Here is a 16,336-nt window from a genome sequence, read left to right as displayed (position 1 = left end):
GTACTATTAGTTTGGTTATGGTAAAAGGGGTTAAAAGGGTAGTTATAAGAAATATGGTACTCAACGTACCATAATACACCTAAATAAAGTGCACCACCCCAGCCTGGACAGAACTGTGATGGGCCAATCAAGTGGCTTAAACCTTCATGCAAATTAAGGATCCAAAAAGAAACCAATCCAAAGGGACAAAAAACAGGATAAAAAGGGTATCTGCTCCACTGAATTTGTGCTGCTCCACCTGAAACGTCGGGGACATCGCTGCTGAGCAGACCAGTGCTGGCACCGCAGCATCCTCGACGGGATCGCTCCTGCTCAGCCCGTGGACCCCCTTGCTTCAGGCCTTTCTTTTTATTATAATAAATGCTGAAATCGCTTTCAGTACCGGGAGTGTGCTCCCGTTTTTAACAACAGCTTCTCTGGGCACCCTGTGCCAGGGCCCCACCACCCTCTCAGGGAACAATTCCTGCCTAATATCCAATCTAAACCTAGTCTCTGTTAGTTTGAAGTCAAAAAGGACACAAGTGTCATCTTTACAGTCTGTCAAGGCCAAGGAGGCAATGTCTTGGTTTGTGCTACACTGGCCAAGTGTGCTGCAGTTAAATAGTTGGGATGTTTCCAAGCCACCGCTAAAACTCAAAAGCAAAAAAAAATTCCTTAACACGCAGCCAGGTTTTCTGTAGATATTGGGTGTGTGTTCAATTAAGATGTGTGTATGTGGAAAGTCATTTTCAAAAGAGCAGGAAGTTGCATCTTAAAATTCTATCTCTAACGTCCTTCGGGTTTTCCTCAAAACCAGCTCTCCTTCCCCCACCCATTCCTATTCAGGCTGTGAAGTGTCACTGAAGTGATTGTGCAGAATTGATTTGTTTTCAACATTCAATCCTCTGACGAGCTGTTATTTCCCTCTTCCTTGCAGCACACGAGCGGGAGCGGCGCTGCCCGGCGTTTTTGGTTGTGTGGATCTCAGTGAAACACCGGGGCGGCTCTGAGGTCACAGGGGAGGGTTCCACACCCTGCCCGCTCCATGAGCAGGTCTCCAGGGAACCGCGGTGGCGCCGGGAGAGTGACCGGGAGCGGCAGTGACATCGAGCCATGGCCGAGGACAAGATTCAGCACAGCGCAGGGCACAGTAGCGACTGGGTAAGGGCCAAGCAGGTGCCCCCGTGTCCTCCGCAGGGCTTCTTGATCCTTAAATTCTCAAAAAAGCACCATGCTAAGGGTGACTTTGTCCTTTACTCAGAAATAAGTCTTCCTGTTCCTGAGGTTTAAAAGGAAAGAGTGTCCTCTGTCTTTAGTGTGCAAAAGTTCTGGCTTGTTAAGTAACCCTGGCTGGATTTCCACACCGCACCCCCCACCCACCCACCCCGTTTTCCAGCAATTCTGTGGGTCTCTTATTTGATAGTTAGTCCTGGTTGTTTTTCCTTCTCTTCTGGAGAACTGGTCAAGGCTTGCCTCAGTTCTTGCCTCCAGGAGAACACTGATCCCATCAGAAACGCTGGGCTGGGACATCTTGGCATCCCAGGGCACTGTAACACTCCTGGCACAGTCTGTTCCTCACTCTGAACCCTTTTGCCTGATACTGGGTTGAGCTGTTCCCAAAAATTTTGTGCTTTCAAACTTGCACTACAGTAGGAGTAGCATGGGGGATTGGAAGGTCGTTGTTTTCCTCGGTGGTTATTGCTGTGTAAACACTTTTCAGAAAGTTCCTGGATAGTCTTGTCTTAAAGAGTCCTAAAATTCTTGTCTGGTTATTTTATCTACGTTTGAAGGTCTTTATGGTAAGGTTTGCGTTGTGGGTGTGCGAGGCTCCTCATTTGTCCAGACGCCGCTAGGTGCTGCTGCAATCCAAGTAATAAAAAGTGAATGGGACAGTATCATTTTGACCACATTTCTGGTCAGATTTATTTGTTATTTAGGTTTTGTTGTTTGTTGTTTTTGTTTGGTTTTTTTTTTTTTTTAGTTGGCTTTTATTTTAAAGGGCCATAATCCTCATTATTTTCTAGTTCTCTCACGATGTACTGGAGGTGGGCGAGCTGGAATCAACAACAAGCGCTTCACTAAAGCATGTCCTGAATTCCGTAGCCGCTGTGGGCCAGGAACACAGAATGCCGCTGGAATACAAAGCTCGGGTGCAGGTGAGTTCCTGCGGCAGCACAGCCGATTTTCGGAGCTCTTTTGCAAGTTGTCACTCGCCAAGTTGTGAGTAAGAACAGCACTCAGGGTCGTAAGCGGAGCAGTCACAGCGGGCTGGCAGACTTTGTGCCTCAGGGGATGGAGTGATTGCTGCCTGTGCTGTGGAAGAAACATATTTCCCTGTTACTCACTCATAATTTTAGTTGCTCAGAGTCCTGCTGTATTACTGCTGATTTTCTCTTATTATTGAGACACCGAATACATTATGATCAATCTCAGCCCACAGCCTGTGTGTAAAGCCCTGTAAGAAGGTTTAATGGAAATTTGATCAGCTGTTTGGCAATGGATGTTGGAAATTCATTATATTCACACAAAGGAGTGTTCTTTTTATAATTAAAAAGTTAGACGCTTCTGATTTCAAACATTTTTAAGGCTTCATTAAAAATGAGATTTGTGAAAAATTTTGGGATGAAAGGAAATACAGTATTTTAAAAAATACTGTATTTAAAACATTACAGTGTTGTAAGCACCTTTTCATGTCCTTATTTTATCATCACACTGAGCTTTGCTTTACCCACCTGCTTTAGGAACAGAACATTTTTTATTTTCATTTTCTATAAGCACAGCAATTGCAGTGGGTTCATTTCACTGGTTTTGCCATAGTGAAGGGCAGAAATTAAGGGCTTGGAAGGAATATTTAAATGGGAATCTTGGGGCTACGAAAAAGAGATTATTCTGTAACAGGAGTATACACTGTGTTAATATTACATCTACCTTCCTGTGGAACATCTGGCCTTAGCCACTGCCTGAAAAGGAGAACCAGGGTAAAGGGACCTTTTGTTAACACCAGTGTGACTTCATCTGAAGTTGCATGTCTTATCTTTACCAGCCCTCCACTTTTATATAGAGTTAGGGAAATTCTTGCCTGTTGTAAATTGAGAATTAATCTGAGATCAATGGTGAGAACACAAAGATCCACTAAAGGCTAAAATGGCACAATCTGAGGAAGTTTGTTTAGGCACTGGTAATAAACACTATTCCTGAAATGTTGACATTGACATTTAGTTTCAGTAGGATGTTTTAGGAAGAAATTTACAGACTCAGGAGGTGCTTATTTTTAAATACATGTGTGAGAATGTATTGAATTGACTTATTCCCTGAACTACAGTCTGGATGAATCAGTATGAGACAAGAGAACTGGTGAATATACCTAAAAAAAGGAAGAGAATCTGCCTACTAAACCAAATAACCTGAGATCTGACCGTGCAGCTGACCCTGTGCAGGCACATTTTGTGTCTGGTGAATCTTGCTGGATCAGGCCTCCAGTCACATTGATCCTTAGAACTCACTCAGGTTCCCCTACTCTTGACACACCTCTTTTACACTGTGTTACATTAAAACTTGCTGTTTTGCTTATCACGGTTGGGATATTGCACTGATATATAACAAACATTTAAAGAGTCAGATATGTTATTTTTTTTCTAAAATAGCTCTTTTCGAGTTGTCTTTTGTTTCTTCTGAAACTCTAGTTTCATTTAGAGACTGAATGAACATCATGTTAAAGAATGAGATTATAAATTAGTTAAGCAATTAATACCTCTTCAACTTCCCCTGCAACAAGCAGTGTCCATGACATTCAGTTCATAAATCACAGGCTAATTCAGTTTTGAGGTCCCTTTTGTAGTTTATTTTAATTAGCTTTAGGCCTACTACTAAATCAAGCAAAGGAGTCCTGACACATTTCTAGCATTTTGCTGCTTTGCAGACAGAATATATAATTTCTTATTTGAAAATTTGCACTTTTATATTAATCATGTATATATTCACCAAATCCTCCTGGTAATTTTATTTCAAAAAATTAGAAGTCCACATTACCTCTATAAAATCATGTGCAGGTGAATATTTAACATAGGAATATGACTTCTATGCTAGAACAAAGGCAGCTGTAATCTCACATAAGAATATAAGAACAAAGACTAATGGACTCCAAACAGAGTTTAAAATCTTTTTTTTTTTGGCTGTAATTTCTTTTCTTGCAGAAAGCAGGAAACAACAATTTCCCATTCTCTTCTCATGACAACAGACATGAAATATGCAATGCAATCGAATATTTTGACCTGGTAAGTACCCAGCACTGAGACAAATCAAGCAGCTTCAGATGTATTGCTCTGCCAGAGATTAAACACAGCAACTTTTCTGTCCTCTGCAGAAAAAGAAAAAATGGGTGCTAAAACTGTGAGAAGAGAAAAATGTAAATACCAAAGAAAAATACACTTTTTTATTAGTAGAGGGCTGGGACATCTCTGGGACTGTCACATACAGCAGCACATACAGTCATTGAGAATGGTATATGATTCAAAGGGAAGCAAAAATCCATTGTTTGGGTCTCTGACAGGCATTTTCTAATATCCCTGTTTTGGTTATGTACCCAGTTAATTGTCCTATTAGTCTGCTCTAAGTGATTTGCCTTGCAATGAATGTTTATAGATATCTCAGCAACTTCTAATTTGCAGTCCCAAATATTTTGTTCAGACTCATCTTTATAATAAATTTAAACAAAATATATAGGATACCTACAATATATATCAAGAATGCATTCCGTTAATTCTTTACAGTGCACCTGTTTAAATGTATGCTGCAGAAGCCACAACTTTGACTAGAATTAAAATTTTTGGGCTTTTCTCTGTGGGCAACAGTTTCACGTCCTTCCATTCCCCTTAGATTGTTGGTATTATTCCAGGCAGCAAAAGAAATAGTGCAGTTCACAGGATAATGAGTAAAGGAGGAAGCAGTGAATTGTGATATAGGGAGTTTGTCTGATTTTGGGGTCTGTCAGGCCTAGACTTTTTGGAATTCATTATTCACTGGGTAACCTCAATTTCTGTGCACTTTGGGCAGTGTCTCATCGTTTTAGAGATACTGATCAACCATAATTCCAGCTAAATTTCCTGTGAGTGGAGTGTGAAAATCAGGCTCTGTCTCTCTGTGTTTGGACACACAAGGGATAGCACTGAAGATTCAGATTTCATGGTCTGTCTCAGTTTCTTTATTGCAGTCCAAACCTAGAATTATTAACCTATTTCTTTGGGTGCCTCTGAAGATTAATTTAGCCGAGTGTAGCTAAACAGCCTTGAGTAGCTGGTGTGCTATAGAAATGCAAAGTAAAAGTGGTTTATTAGCTCTGAGAGGTGGAAGGTCAGCAGATTTCCCATTATATATGCAACCAAAAATGTTCATACAGGCGAGTCTGACAATATTATTTTTAACTTGCTAAAGATCAACCGTGAGTTCTTGCAATCACTGTGGTAACAGCTTCGTTCACTTCCCAGGGGGGTAGTGACTGTTACAAGATTCATCTGTGAAGCTGTGACTGGAAGTCATATGGTTGCATGAATTTTTCTTTTCCTTTTTTTCCCCGTAGGGCATGGGCGTGAGGAAGATGGATCCAGAGAAGCAGAGACAGAACTCCCATAACTTCTTTGAGTGGTCTCGTGCCCCAGGCCGCAGCAGCAGTGAAGGCTTCGTCACCGTGTACCAGAGCTCGTTTGTGCCAGCTCAGAGCCCTGGGAACGAGGAGCAGAGTCACAGGCGCTACCCCAAACACCACACCCAAAACCAAAACCAGTGCAGCACCAAACCTGCCCCTGAGGATGACAAAGCCCTGCAGCCACACAAGACATCTTGATCAGAACACCTCAGGAACACCTACCAAGCAAAGCTGAGCTGTTCACTACTCAAAGCAGCTGTGAAGGAATAAACATTTGTGTAAAGTGCACGCAGCAGTATGTTTGAGAGTTCATTTCCCTACATCACTCTGAAAACATATATTACTATAAAACCTTTAAAGAAGAGGAGCATTATAAGGAAAAACAAGATTGTGCAAATTTTTAGACATATGGCAACTAGGAGAACAGAGATAGGGATTGTGCGTGTGTTATCTGATACTGGTTGACCCTCATCTTGATACAAAAGCTCCTTCAGCTTCTGAATCAGTGGCAGGGCTGTACCTCAGGCAGCTGACAGCACCTTTATTGACACAGGAGCATAATGGACCTGGATCCTTGAGGGATTACTGCAGCAGGGAGCCAACCCTCTGTGTGCTCAGGTAAGAGAGAAACATTTCTGAAAGGTTTCATGGCTGAGAAGGCAGGTGACCAGCCATTAAAGATAAAAAAGAAGCTGTGCATTAGATTGCTGTGCAAAATAAGTGTGCTGTTTGGTTATAGCCCAGCAGTTGTAGAAGTGAAAAAAGAAGGAGTGTTGTGAACAACATTTGTTCAGTCAAAAATTACATTCATGGCTGTAAGGGGGAAAAAAACTCAAGCTGAAGTGAAAGGCTGCATGAAGGTTTTGAGTTTGGGGTGGATTGGATCTTAAAAGAACTTATGATTTTATAGTTACATGTCCTCAAGGAAGATAATTCAAACCCAGTCCTCCAAGCCCTCTGCTCCCAGAATATTCACTGATGTTAGGATGTAGCAGGCAGTTGAGTCACACCTAGAGTCAGACCTCCAGATGATGTGTTTTCCTCTTCTGGATCATTTCCATTAATATAAATAAAATAATAAGCTAAGCTATGTGTCTTAAAATATCCTACAAATAAGCTTGTTGCTATGCAAAATAATGTTGACTAAAAAAAAATCAATCATAAGTTTATGAGATAATTTACTTTATTTACAAGATAAATGGAAAAATAAGCCCTTGACCCTTAGAATTCCCTGCATTGTAAGAGCTGCCTTGAACATGAGCTCAGTTAAGAAATTACATTTCTGCTTTCAGTGAAGAGATGCATTTTTTGGTATCAGCATACAGTGGCTGAAGGCCTTTTTGTGTGCCATCAAAATAGATGGGATTAGATTCCCCAAACATGTAGCATGTTTATTAGGACATGTTGAAATAATAAACTCATTTTTTTTAATGGAGTTTCCCCTGTTAGAGTTCTTGGGGTGCTACACAATACATCAAAATCCAAAACATCAATGAACAATGTAAAACCAAATAAAAAGCCAAGTAACATAGTGCTATTAAAAAGAATTGCATTTTCTCAAAGTAAAGACAGCCTGCCTGACAGCTCCAGAGTCAGAATTTCCAGAGCTTTAGCCAACAGTTGCATCCCCAGACTGATTCAGAACTGAAGTGTGTGCCAATCACATGGTGAATGAAGTGCCCCATGCTGCTTGGCAAACTCCAAAGGGCAATCTTGGACCTCCATCAGAAGGAAGGAACACATTCTTATTCCATTAGTAATGTTTATCTGTGGTTTAGCATTACAACTGGATGTGGTGAAATAAATTGCTAGTTTGTTATGCCTTAAGACACCAATAGAAGCACTCCAGATTTCTTTTTCCCCCCTCTTTTTCTTTTTTTTTTCCTTCCTATTTTTGGTTAAAATGTGGCTTAAAGATTACCTGTGGATTAATACGTATTTTCAACTATATTGTAATAAAGATTTCAGAGGAGAAATTGAAGAGATCATGAAACCCTTATAAACTGAAATACACTGTGCTGGGTTGAATAAAACAGGTGATTCCCACATATCTCATGCTCTGCCAGTGTTCCTTGGGTAAATAACAGGAGACACAATACACTGAATTTGGAAATAAATAATGAATTCCTCACATAAATTTGTGTACTTTGGATAGAAACCATCAATTTGTTTACTCTTGTGTTGATAATGTCTCTGTGAGGAAGGTCCTATTGAGTTAAAACATTTTTGAACATGCATTTTCTTTTGTTTGTTTCTTTGGGAATGGAAGAAATTGAAATAAGGCTGATATAACCCCTAAAATTTTCTGGTCAGTGCAGGAAAGTGCTTTTGGCTGGGAGTTCTTTGGGATCAGATGGGTGTAAGTAGGTTTAGTAGAATGATCATACTTTGGGTTAAATCAGCCAAATACTGTTCTAGGTGCTGCTGATAAGGATGGACTTATTTTGTGCATTATTTTATTTCTTAAAATCAAACCCAAGCAGCCTCTTTACAGAAACAAAAGCCTTTATCCTCTGATTCTTTCCAAGGAGTATTGATGCCTTCTGTTTTTTTCTCATGAGTCTGCATCAATGAAGGGACAGCCTATGCAGCATTTTTAGGAGATATTTTTTTGTGTTAATTTAAAAGTGTTTTCAGTGTGTTACTTAAATTCAGAGAACTCAAAATAAATTTTAAAAAGTTAAACCAGAAGGCTGAACAGGCTCCCCAGGGCATGGGCAGAGCCCCAGGACTGCCAGAGCTCCAGGAGGGTTTGAACAATGCTCTCAGGGACAAGGTGGGATTGTTGGGGTGTCTGTGCAGGGTCAGGAGCTGGACTGTGGGACCTTCCAGCTCAGGATCCTCTGTGATTCTGTGATAATAGAGCTGAGCTGAAGAGTAGCAACTTTGCCACTGAAGTTTCCACACCCAGCTGAATCCCCTTGGTTCTCAGGTGGCTGCTGGAGCTGTGCTGGGTGACGGTCTTGTGCCTGTGTCTGCAGTGTTATGTTCACTTCTTTAAACTTTGATTCTTTTCCTTCTTTCTCTCCTGCTTGCTGATAACAAGATGTGAGGACATCGAGTCCCTCAAAGCTGCTGTTGCTCAGCCTGTGATGCCCCTGGTAAGCTGGATGTCACCTTTCATATCTGTGTCATTTGTGAGTTGTTGTGACCAGTGAAATGCTCTTTACAGTCATTAGAGACCCTGGTCTCTATGAGAGTCCATTGGGTTTAGTACAATAGGAGGCAAAACAGAAATTTTGTCTTTTGTTTACTTGGTGTCTAAAGACTTAAAAGTCCTTAAAGCTGGAACTGTGGGGAGCACTGGAAGGGGGAATTCTGCTGTAGTTGGAGCTGGTAATTCAGTGGGGATGCAGCAGTTTGACTTCCAGATCATCTGCTGTTAATCTAATCACTGTGTTCATAATCTAATCACTCCCTGTAGCTGAAATGTTGTTCCTTAGTTGTACTCCCAAAGTTAGAGTGAAGTTACTTGATGGGGATGTGGCACTGGAGATGAGTCCATTTCCTTCCCTGTGCTGCACAGTTACACAGTGACAATTCTGTCCCAGCTCTGTCTAAACCCAAAGCTGATGCTCATTTATTTACAGTGATATAGTTCACGTGTGGATGAAATTAAGCTTCTTTAAATACTCTTTTACTGGTGTAACAGTTCCCTAACTGGGGAAAATATTGGTATTACTGTGGTGGTGCTGACATGGAACCAAGAGTGCAGGCCTGTTGAAATGGCAGTGTTTATGTTGATACACTGGCCACGCTGGTTGGCAAGAAATGAAATCTCTGAAATTAAGTGTAAACTTTTTAGGCATCTCTATTTTCAAGCCACAGTACACAAACTTTATTATTATTATTATTATTATTATTATTATTATTATTATTATTATTATTATTTCCTTAAGACTCTCCTACTGCTGATACCTTATCTAAAGAGCAGTAGATGGCAAGGACAGAGACCCATTCCACTCTGGAATGGGAAAGAACTATACAAAGCTACCTCATCCCAAATGTCTTGGTTTATTCCTGCTTCCCCAACAAAGTAATAAAATTACAAGCTGTTAAAACATTTTTGAATATCTAATTAAAGGAAAGTCCATTCAACAGGGAAGCAATCTTAACTGACCTTAAATTGGATGTTTAGCCATAGTGGGCACAAGTGAACCAGTAAAACAACCAATTTATGATTTGGTCAGCTGCTTTTATGAAAATAATGTTACCTCTTGTCTGGTCAAGCTTGTTATTCTTCAGTATGTTTACCTGAAAGTGAAGTATTTCAAATTGTCATTTTTGAAATGTGATGTACAGTAAAAAATGTAGTTTGAAACAGGTAAGTTTAATTCAAATGTAAGGAAAGAAGTGGTCAGAGGAGACCTCTGGGACTGCAAGGAGTGGAACTCAGGAATTCAGGAATGCCTGCTCACAGGTGAGTGCCTAGCCCCTGAACCAGGGAAAACCCTGTTCTTTCTCACAAGGCCAGTGTTTAACTGTTGCAAACAGATTAGGTAGAGGGTGGTGGTTTTCCAAGTTGCCTGAACCAGTTCAGAAAATCAGGAGAATTTTAGGAATACCTTTTCTTTTAATTCCTTGCTGTGGGATATGTAGAAGTAGTGCTCACAGAGTACTACTCTAATAGCAATGAGTATGTATGTGATCCTTTTCAATATTCTATGGAATGAAAGACAGATTTTTGTCCCTCTCTCACCCCACAGCCCCCAAAAAGGAAGGTTGTGTTTAGACTGCCCAGTACATTCCAACACCTACAAATGGCAATGTTCATATGGAAACAGAGCAGCACAAATGTCAGGTCCTGTGCCCAGATGTAAACTGTTGTGGGCTCAGGCCCTGTGGTATTAACCAGACACTCAAATGGCATTGTAGGCATGCATTAATGACCCTAAGTGACCCTCCTCATCTTATTGCTTAATTAATCAATGGCCCAGTGGCACATTAGCAGGGCTCTTTTTCAAGCTGTGTCTCCCCTCACAGGGAAATCAGATGCTATATAGTTCTGTCTACTTATGGGAAAGGCAAACCCAATAAATAAAGTGTAATTTCCTGATTCCCCTGGGCTGTAGTGATGCTTTTTGACAATGCTTCTTCAGCTGAGTTGAAATCAAAACCCAGTCTGACCAACATACGGCAGAATATTTCATGGGCTGAGTTAAGCACCAGGTTTAAAAACTTAAAAAGACTGGAGGGGAAGACTGTTAATGCAGAAGCACAATATTTTCCATCAAAAATGCTTAATCCCATCTTTGTTCCTGGTGTTAAACTCCTCACTTCCAGCTTTACATCATTGCTATGAAGATTTTCAGTGCACGTGGGATGTTCATTTCCATTCTGAATTAAATGTGCTATCGTTGAGACAAGAATTAACATTTAATCTTCAAACTATTTTGTGACATGCAATGCAGCTTGGTTCCATAGGAGGGCAGATGTGTTGAATGGCTTGAATTTAATATGTGTTATATTAGAGTAAGAGCTACAGTTGGGAGTTGAATTATCAGATTTATACTGATATCAGTGAGCTCTCAAATTCTGTCAGAGAAATGCAACAACTTGATTCCAGCATAAATAGAAATATCTCGTGGGGTTTGATGCTTACAAAGTTCAGATGTTTTCCAATACTCATTTATTTTATTTTGTCTCAGAGAGCCTATAATCTGATTAAAATCACTTACTTAATCACTGACAGTATCCAGCAAATTCACAAAATTGGTTTTTTGGTGTACTACTTGGATTTAAACCAACTTTTTATTTCTCTAGCATCAAGTTTTCAATATGTGCTAATTTATGCTAGAGTTTTCTTTATGCTTCAAGCTAAATTCAGTCTTAAATATAAAACAGCTTTAGCCTCTGGGTTAAATAATTCCTTACAAAATTTTAAATTTCAAACCATATTTGCCTTTTCAAGTGAGTTGAAAAACAAGTGAAACTTGTTTTTTTGGAGACAGAAATGTGTGCGTGCCCTTATGGCTTGGCTGATCCCTTCTTGCAGAGCACAGGGAGGGCCCCTGTGATAGCAGTTCCCTGCCGAGGGAGGGTTGTGTTCAGGAAATAGCAGGGATCTCCCCAGCCTGTCCTGACTCTTATTCCTGACCTGAGCATCTCCAGAGGGGGATCCCTGTGGAGCTGGGGGCAGATCCCTGTGGAGCCTGGGAATGCTGGTTCTGTCAGCGCTGCCGAGCAAAGGCTTCCCGTGGGCAATACCATTTCTTCTGAAGCTGGAGAAAAGTTCCCAGCAGCTGGAGCTGGGAGAGTGAGGTGAACATTTCATCTATGTCATGTAATAAAGTTCTTTAAATAGGAGAGGGATTATTAACCCATGAAGGCATTAAGAGCCCAAATTTCCAAGAGAAATCCAGGCCTTCAGCTGGATTCAACCTGACCTTTCCTTGCTGTGGAGCTGACCCCTCCTCTTCTCTCTGAGCTTGACTGGGTCTCTCTCCAAATACACAGGAGCACCTGGAGAAGGGGTTAAACCAGATTTCCAGCAGCTGGAGCAGCTCTGAACTGCTGTGGAAGCAAATACTCAGTCACTGGAGGATGATGGGAAGATGGTGATCCATTGGTGTTCTGTTGGCATTCCATAGGTGTTCTCTTGGTGTTCTGCTGTCCCCAGCCCCCACAGCCCACAGAAGGCAAACAAACCCCACTGTCCTTCAAAAAGATGCTGTCAGAGGGTCTCTTAGCAGATGGGTCAGCCTTGCTTGCAAATGTGGACACTTGTGTTCCATATCCTTTTTCTATAACACAGCTTTGGACTACCAAATTGTCAAAAAAGAGTGTTTGGGGTTTATAACTTAGGGAGGAGGATTTTCCTCACCTCCACTCCTTCACTTTTTCTCAGGTTGCTCTTATGTTCAGACTCCAGATTCTGACCTTATTGCCAAAGTAGATATCAGAGGCCAATATGGCAGCTGTCATACAGGCGAAGATCCTGCTGAGATTTGTGAGATAATTCATGTGTCAAAACACAGGCCAAATGATAATTTTCTTTATCTTGATGTGCAGATGTCTGGTTGGATAAATTCAGAATCATTTCAGTCCACTGCCCAGTGGATGGTCTAAATGCTGGTAACTAAGGCTGGAATAGAATCTGTCACAACTCTTGATGTCCTTAGGACATGACACATTGGGAGTCTGTCTTCACGTTTTCCTTGCACTCTGATAATGAGTATCTACAGCTGCTTTGTCTGGTGGAAACATCTCTCCCCCTTTCTGGACTGGAGGCAAACATGCCAACATTGCTTTTCCAGAAATGCAAAAACTTTTCCAGCCAGCTCCAGATTGTTTTTTGATTCTCACTTCTCCCTAGTCCCCTTGAACTTCCCCAGCAGGATTTTTGCAGTCCATTTCTAGAAATATTGCATTCACTCTGACACAAAACAATATCTTTGGCTGTGATAATAAATTAGGCTCAGTGGGAATTGAAGCTTGTTCTTTTGTCCAAGGTGATATAATGGGAGCCATTCATAATGAAGAAAAAAGTAATTGTTATGCAGCATTTTTGTATTAAACATTGCCTCCCCAAATTATCCAGAGTATAAAAGAGAATGTTTGGAGAGCTTTGTTACAACCATGCCTGAGCAAAATGCATGTGAATGTGCTCTTATTTGCATAAATAGGATTTCTTAAAATACAAAACATTTGTATTGCATTGAGCTCCCTCAAGCCCTGCTACCTTACAAGAAGGATCATAGTTTTATCATTAATCAAAACAAAGCTAAAATCAATAAACATGCATAATCAGGACTCTCTGATTCCAGTATGCAAATACGCCACATATTGATGAAATGTTTCTGAATCTAAAATAGTTTTATTCTCTTTTGTACCCTCAGAAGTCCCTAAGCCTTTTAATTTTAATATTTTATGCACTGAAATGCAAACAGAAATAAGAATGAGTTTGTGTATCAGAGATAACAAGTTAAAAGATAAATGTTGGATGAATCTCCTAATAGTTTTTGCTTGCTCTGCTGACTTTAAAGGCAGTTTATGCTTCCGAAAGTCTGGTAATTACTTGACCTTTAAAGTCCCAAACCTGCCAAAGCAGTTGCTCTGCCGTGCTCCTTCCAGCCGGTACCGGAGCAGTCGGGGCCTGGGCCCTGTGCCAAGGCTGTTTGTTAATTAGTGAAAATCATTTGTTCCTTGTGTTTAGGGTGATGGAAGGGTTACCTTGCAGGAGGATGGAATGGTTTCAGGCAGGACAAGTTTGTGTCCTTGGAGTGTAGCTGAGGTGGTGATCAGCACCTGCAGCTCCACGGATTGTCACCCCTGTCAGAGCTCAGCTCCCTCACACGCTGCAGATATGAGGATAATTCCTGATGCATATTTAGTGGTGCCTCCTGTAGTTATAAATTCCTTATCACACATACATACTCTATGGTACAAGGCACAATATCATCTGGTGCATCCAAAGGTAAACATTGCACCAAGAGTGTCAGTAATTTCATACATTTAAGGAGCATTGCTCTGCCACAGTTAAGAACCTCTAACAGTGCATGGCTGAAATTAATGCTGCAAATTCCTTTCCTCTGAATCACAAATTTCTAACAAGTCAGCTGTGCTGGGGTGAATCTATGAGCAGCTACACTTATTCAGAAGCTGAGCATATCTGTAGCAGGTATGAAACAGATCCAAGAAATGGGCACATCAACAACGAAAGGATTAAAATAAAACCAAATTCTATGAAGGCCATAGTTAAGGGAAAAGAAGGATTAAAAAGATCAGCATTAGAATAGCTAGGCTGCAATAAAGTTGAAGAAGTTCCTTGTTTGCTAGTCAAATAATAAGCCATGTCAGAGCTCTAGAATTGGCTATTCCAGCATAATTGCATCTCTTGTGTATCTGTGGGACTCTGCTAACCACAGGCATGATTCTCTCATGAGAGTCATCCCATCCTTGCTGATTTATCAGCCCTGGGAAAAGTTTAAAGGTGTGATGTTTATTTTATATCATCATAAGCTAAATGTGGCAGCCATCATAGATTAGGAAGCCCAATTTCAAACTGTGAGAGTCTTTTAGGCTGATTAATTTGCTGGAGGGGGATGTTCACAGTGAAGCTGTCTGTTTCCCAAGCCATGCTTATATTTACATTTGCTCAGTGCTTGCTTCCATAAGCATGGAGTGTCTAAATAAATAAATAAATACATTTCTATAGGTAGAAGTAGGTGCTCCCATGAAGAGAAATGGTAGATCCTGTGTGTAACTGCACTACTTAGAAGCAGCCTCAGCAAAGTCAAGAGTGTCATGGGTTTGTAGTATAAATGTAGATAAATATGTAGCATGAGAGGTGCAGTGAGCTCCTCAAAGTCACTTACTGCTCGATTTTCATTTAGTGTGCAGGTGGTTTCCAGGAAACTTTGTACTTTTGCTTTTTTAATCAATACTTCGGTGATCTGAACTGAAACTTTTCTTTTCAAAATAGGATGGGGGTTTAATTTTCATGGCAAATACTTGTACTGAGGTACGTGCCAAAGGGAAGAGTAAAGGTTACTGCAGAAATGGGCTGATGATAGGAGGAACTGATATTCTTCAGCTCAATTTTCCAAAGCAGCAAAAAGAATGAGGAACTATTTCTCTTTGTTTCAACCTGTGCTTGCACAGCCTGAAACATAATTTAGCCTCTGCCCTTTTATTTGCAGATTTTGGTAGTTGCAGTGCGTTTCTCCTGGACTGTCACAGTGTTACAGTGGCTGTGGCTGCTTTGTTACTTCACTATGTTCATGAGATGTAATGGCAAGTCTTCTACCTGTGCTGCTTGTTGATTTTAGCTATAACTTGTCATTTTGGCAGGCCTAAAGCTAGTGAGTAATTGCTATGACCTGGTGTATCAAAACAACTTCAACATTAAATATTTTTGTACTCAGTTATTTTCAAAAAGGAGAAAGAAAACTGAAATCTTTCTTATTTTGGCAAGACTGGTAAAGGAAAATACAACTGAGGCCATTTCCTTATTGCTTGTGGAAGATGTTCAAATAAATAAGAACCTAGACAGAATGCCAGTATTGATGTGAGGGATTAATGTTTTTAAAGCTCTTGGTTTCTTTGGCTCAACCTTTCTGCAGAAGGGTGGAGTGTTTACATTAACCACCAGCATCCATCTCCAGAGGTGCCAGCCTGGCATCTCATCTCGCTTTTGCATTAAAAGGGAGAGGGAAAAACTGAGCTGGTGATCCTGCAGGAGCACTGAAGAGGATGACAAGCTGCTGTGAAGGACAGCATGATCTTCTCCTGCAGGTCTGAGGGCTGTAAGTTTTAATGTCAGTGTGTACTGATCCCACTTGGGTTATTAATCTCTGGCTCCATGGGCTGCCATTTGCATTTAGAGCCTTGCAATGTTTTTTATTTTCAAAATATTTTTCACATGAGACTTGTGAAGTGCTTTGAAGAAAACAAATGGACCTCTCTCCACCCGTGGGGTATAATTGACTGCTTGGCACAGATAGGACTGGAACGAAAGAAACCTCCTTGCCTTGATCTCCTTACCCTGCTCTAAACATTTTCATGACCTTTTTTGGAGAAGTCTGGCAAAAGTAATATCAAACAGGGGACTTTTTTCCCATGTCCTCCTCTGTTTTGTTGCACAGTGTGGTCTGTTTTAAATAAGCTCCACAGTGCAGTCATTTAAGAGAATGAAGATATTTCATAGCACGCTTAGCATTTGCATTTGAATATAGGCCACCCTGCTGTTTGATTAAACTGGAGTTTAAGAAAACT

General features: G+C 40.7%; 2 protein-coding genes across 2 annotated transcripts in view; both read left to right on the top strand.

Moving 5' to 3' along the window:
- The first annotated feature begins 842 nt into the window (after positions 1 to 842).
- TEX36 (testis expressed 36) lies at positions 843 to 5,908 on the top strand. The gene is made up of 4 exons (XM_021526379.4): positions 843 to 1,140; positions 2,004 to 2,135; positions 4,173 to 4,253; positions 5,555 to 5,908. Exons 1-4 carry the CDS (start codon positions 1,093 to 1,095, stop codon positions 5,816 to 5,818), a joined length of 525 nt encoding a protein of 174 aa, XP_021382054.1. The 5' UTR covers positions 843 to 1,092; the 3' UTR covers positions 5,819 to 5,908.
- Positions 5,870 to 16,336, top strand: part of CTBP2 (C-terminal binding protein 2) — a 289,398-nt gene continuing 278,931 nt past the window's right edge. Inside the window, exons 1-2 of the mRNA XM_085582953.1 lie at positions 5,870 to 6,238; positions 8,667 to 8,721. The gene's annotated coding sequence lies outside the window, so the exon portion shown is untranslated. The remainder of the gene's footprint in view (positions 6,239 to 8,666; positions 8,722 to 16,336) is intronic.

The sequence above is a fragment of the Lonchura striata genome, chromosome 6 (genome assembly GCF_050655825.1).
Source record: "Lonchura striata isolate lonStrDom1 chromosome 6, ASM5065582v1, whole genome shotgun sequence".
In the NCBI taxonomy this organism is placed as follows: domain Eukaryota; kingdom Metazoa; phylum Chordata; class Aves; order Passeriformes; family Estrildidae; genus Lonchura; species Lonchura striata.
The sequence above is the reverse complement of the archived record's forward strand: the minus strand, read 5'-3'. Positions and strand labels throughout refer to the sequence as shown.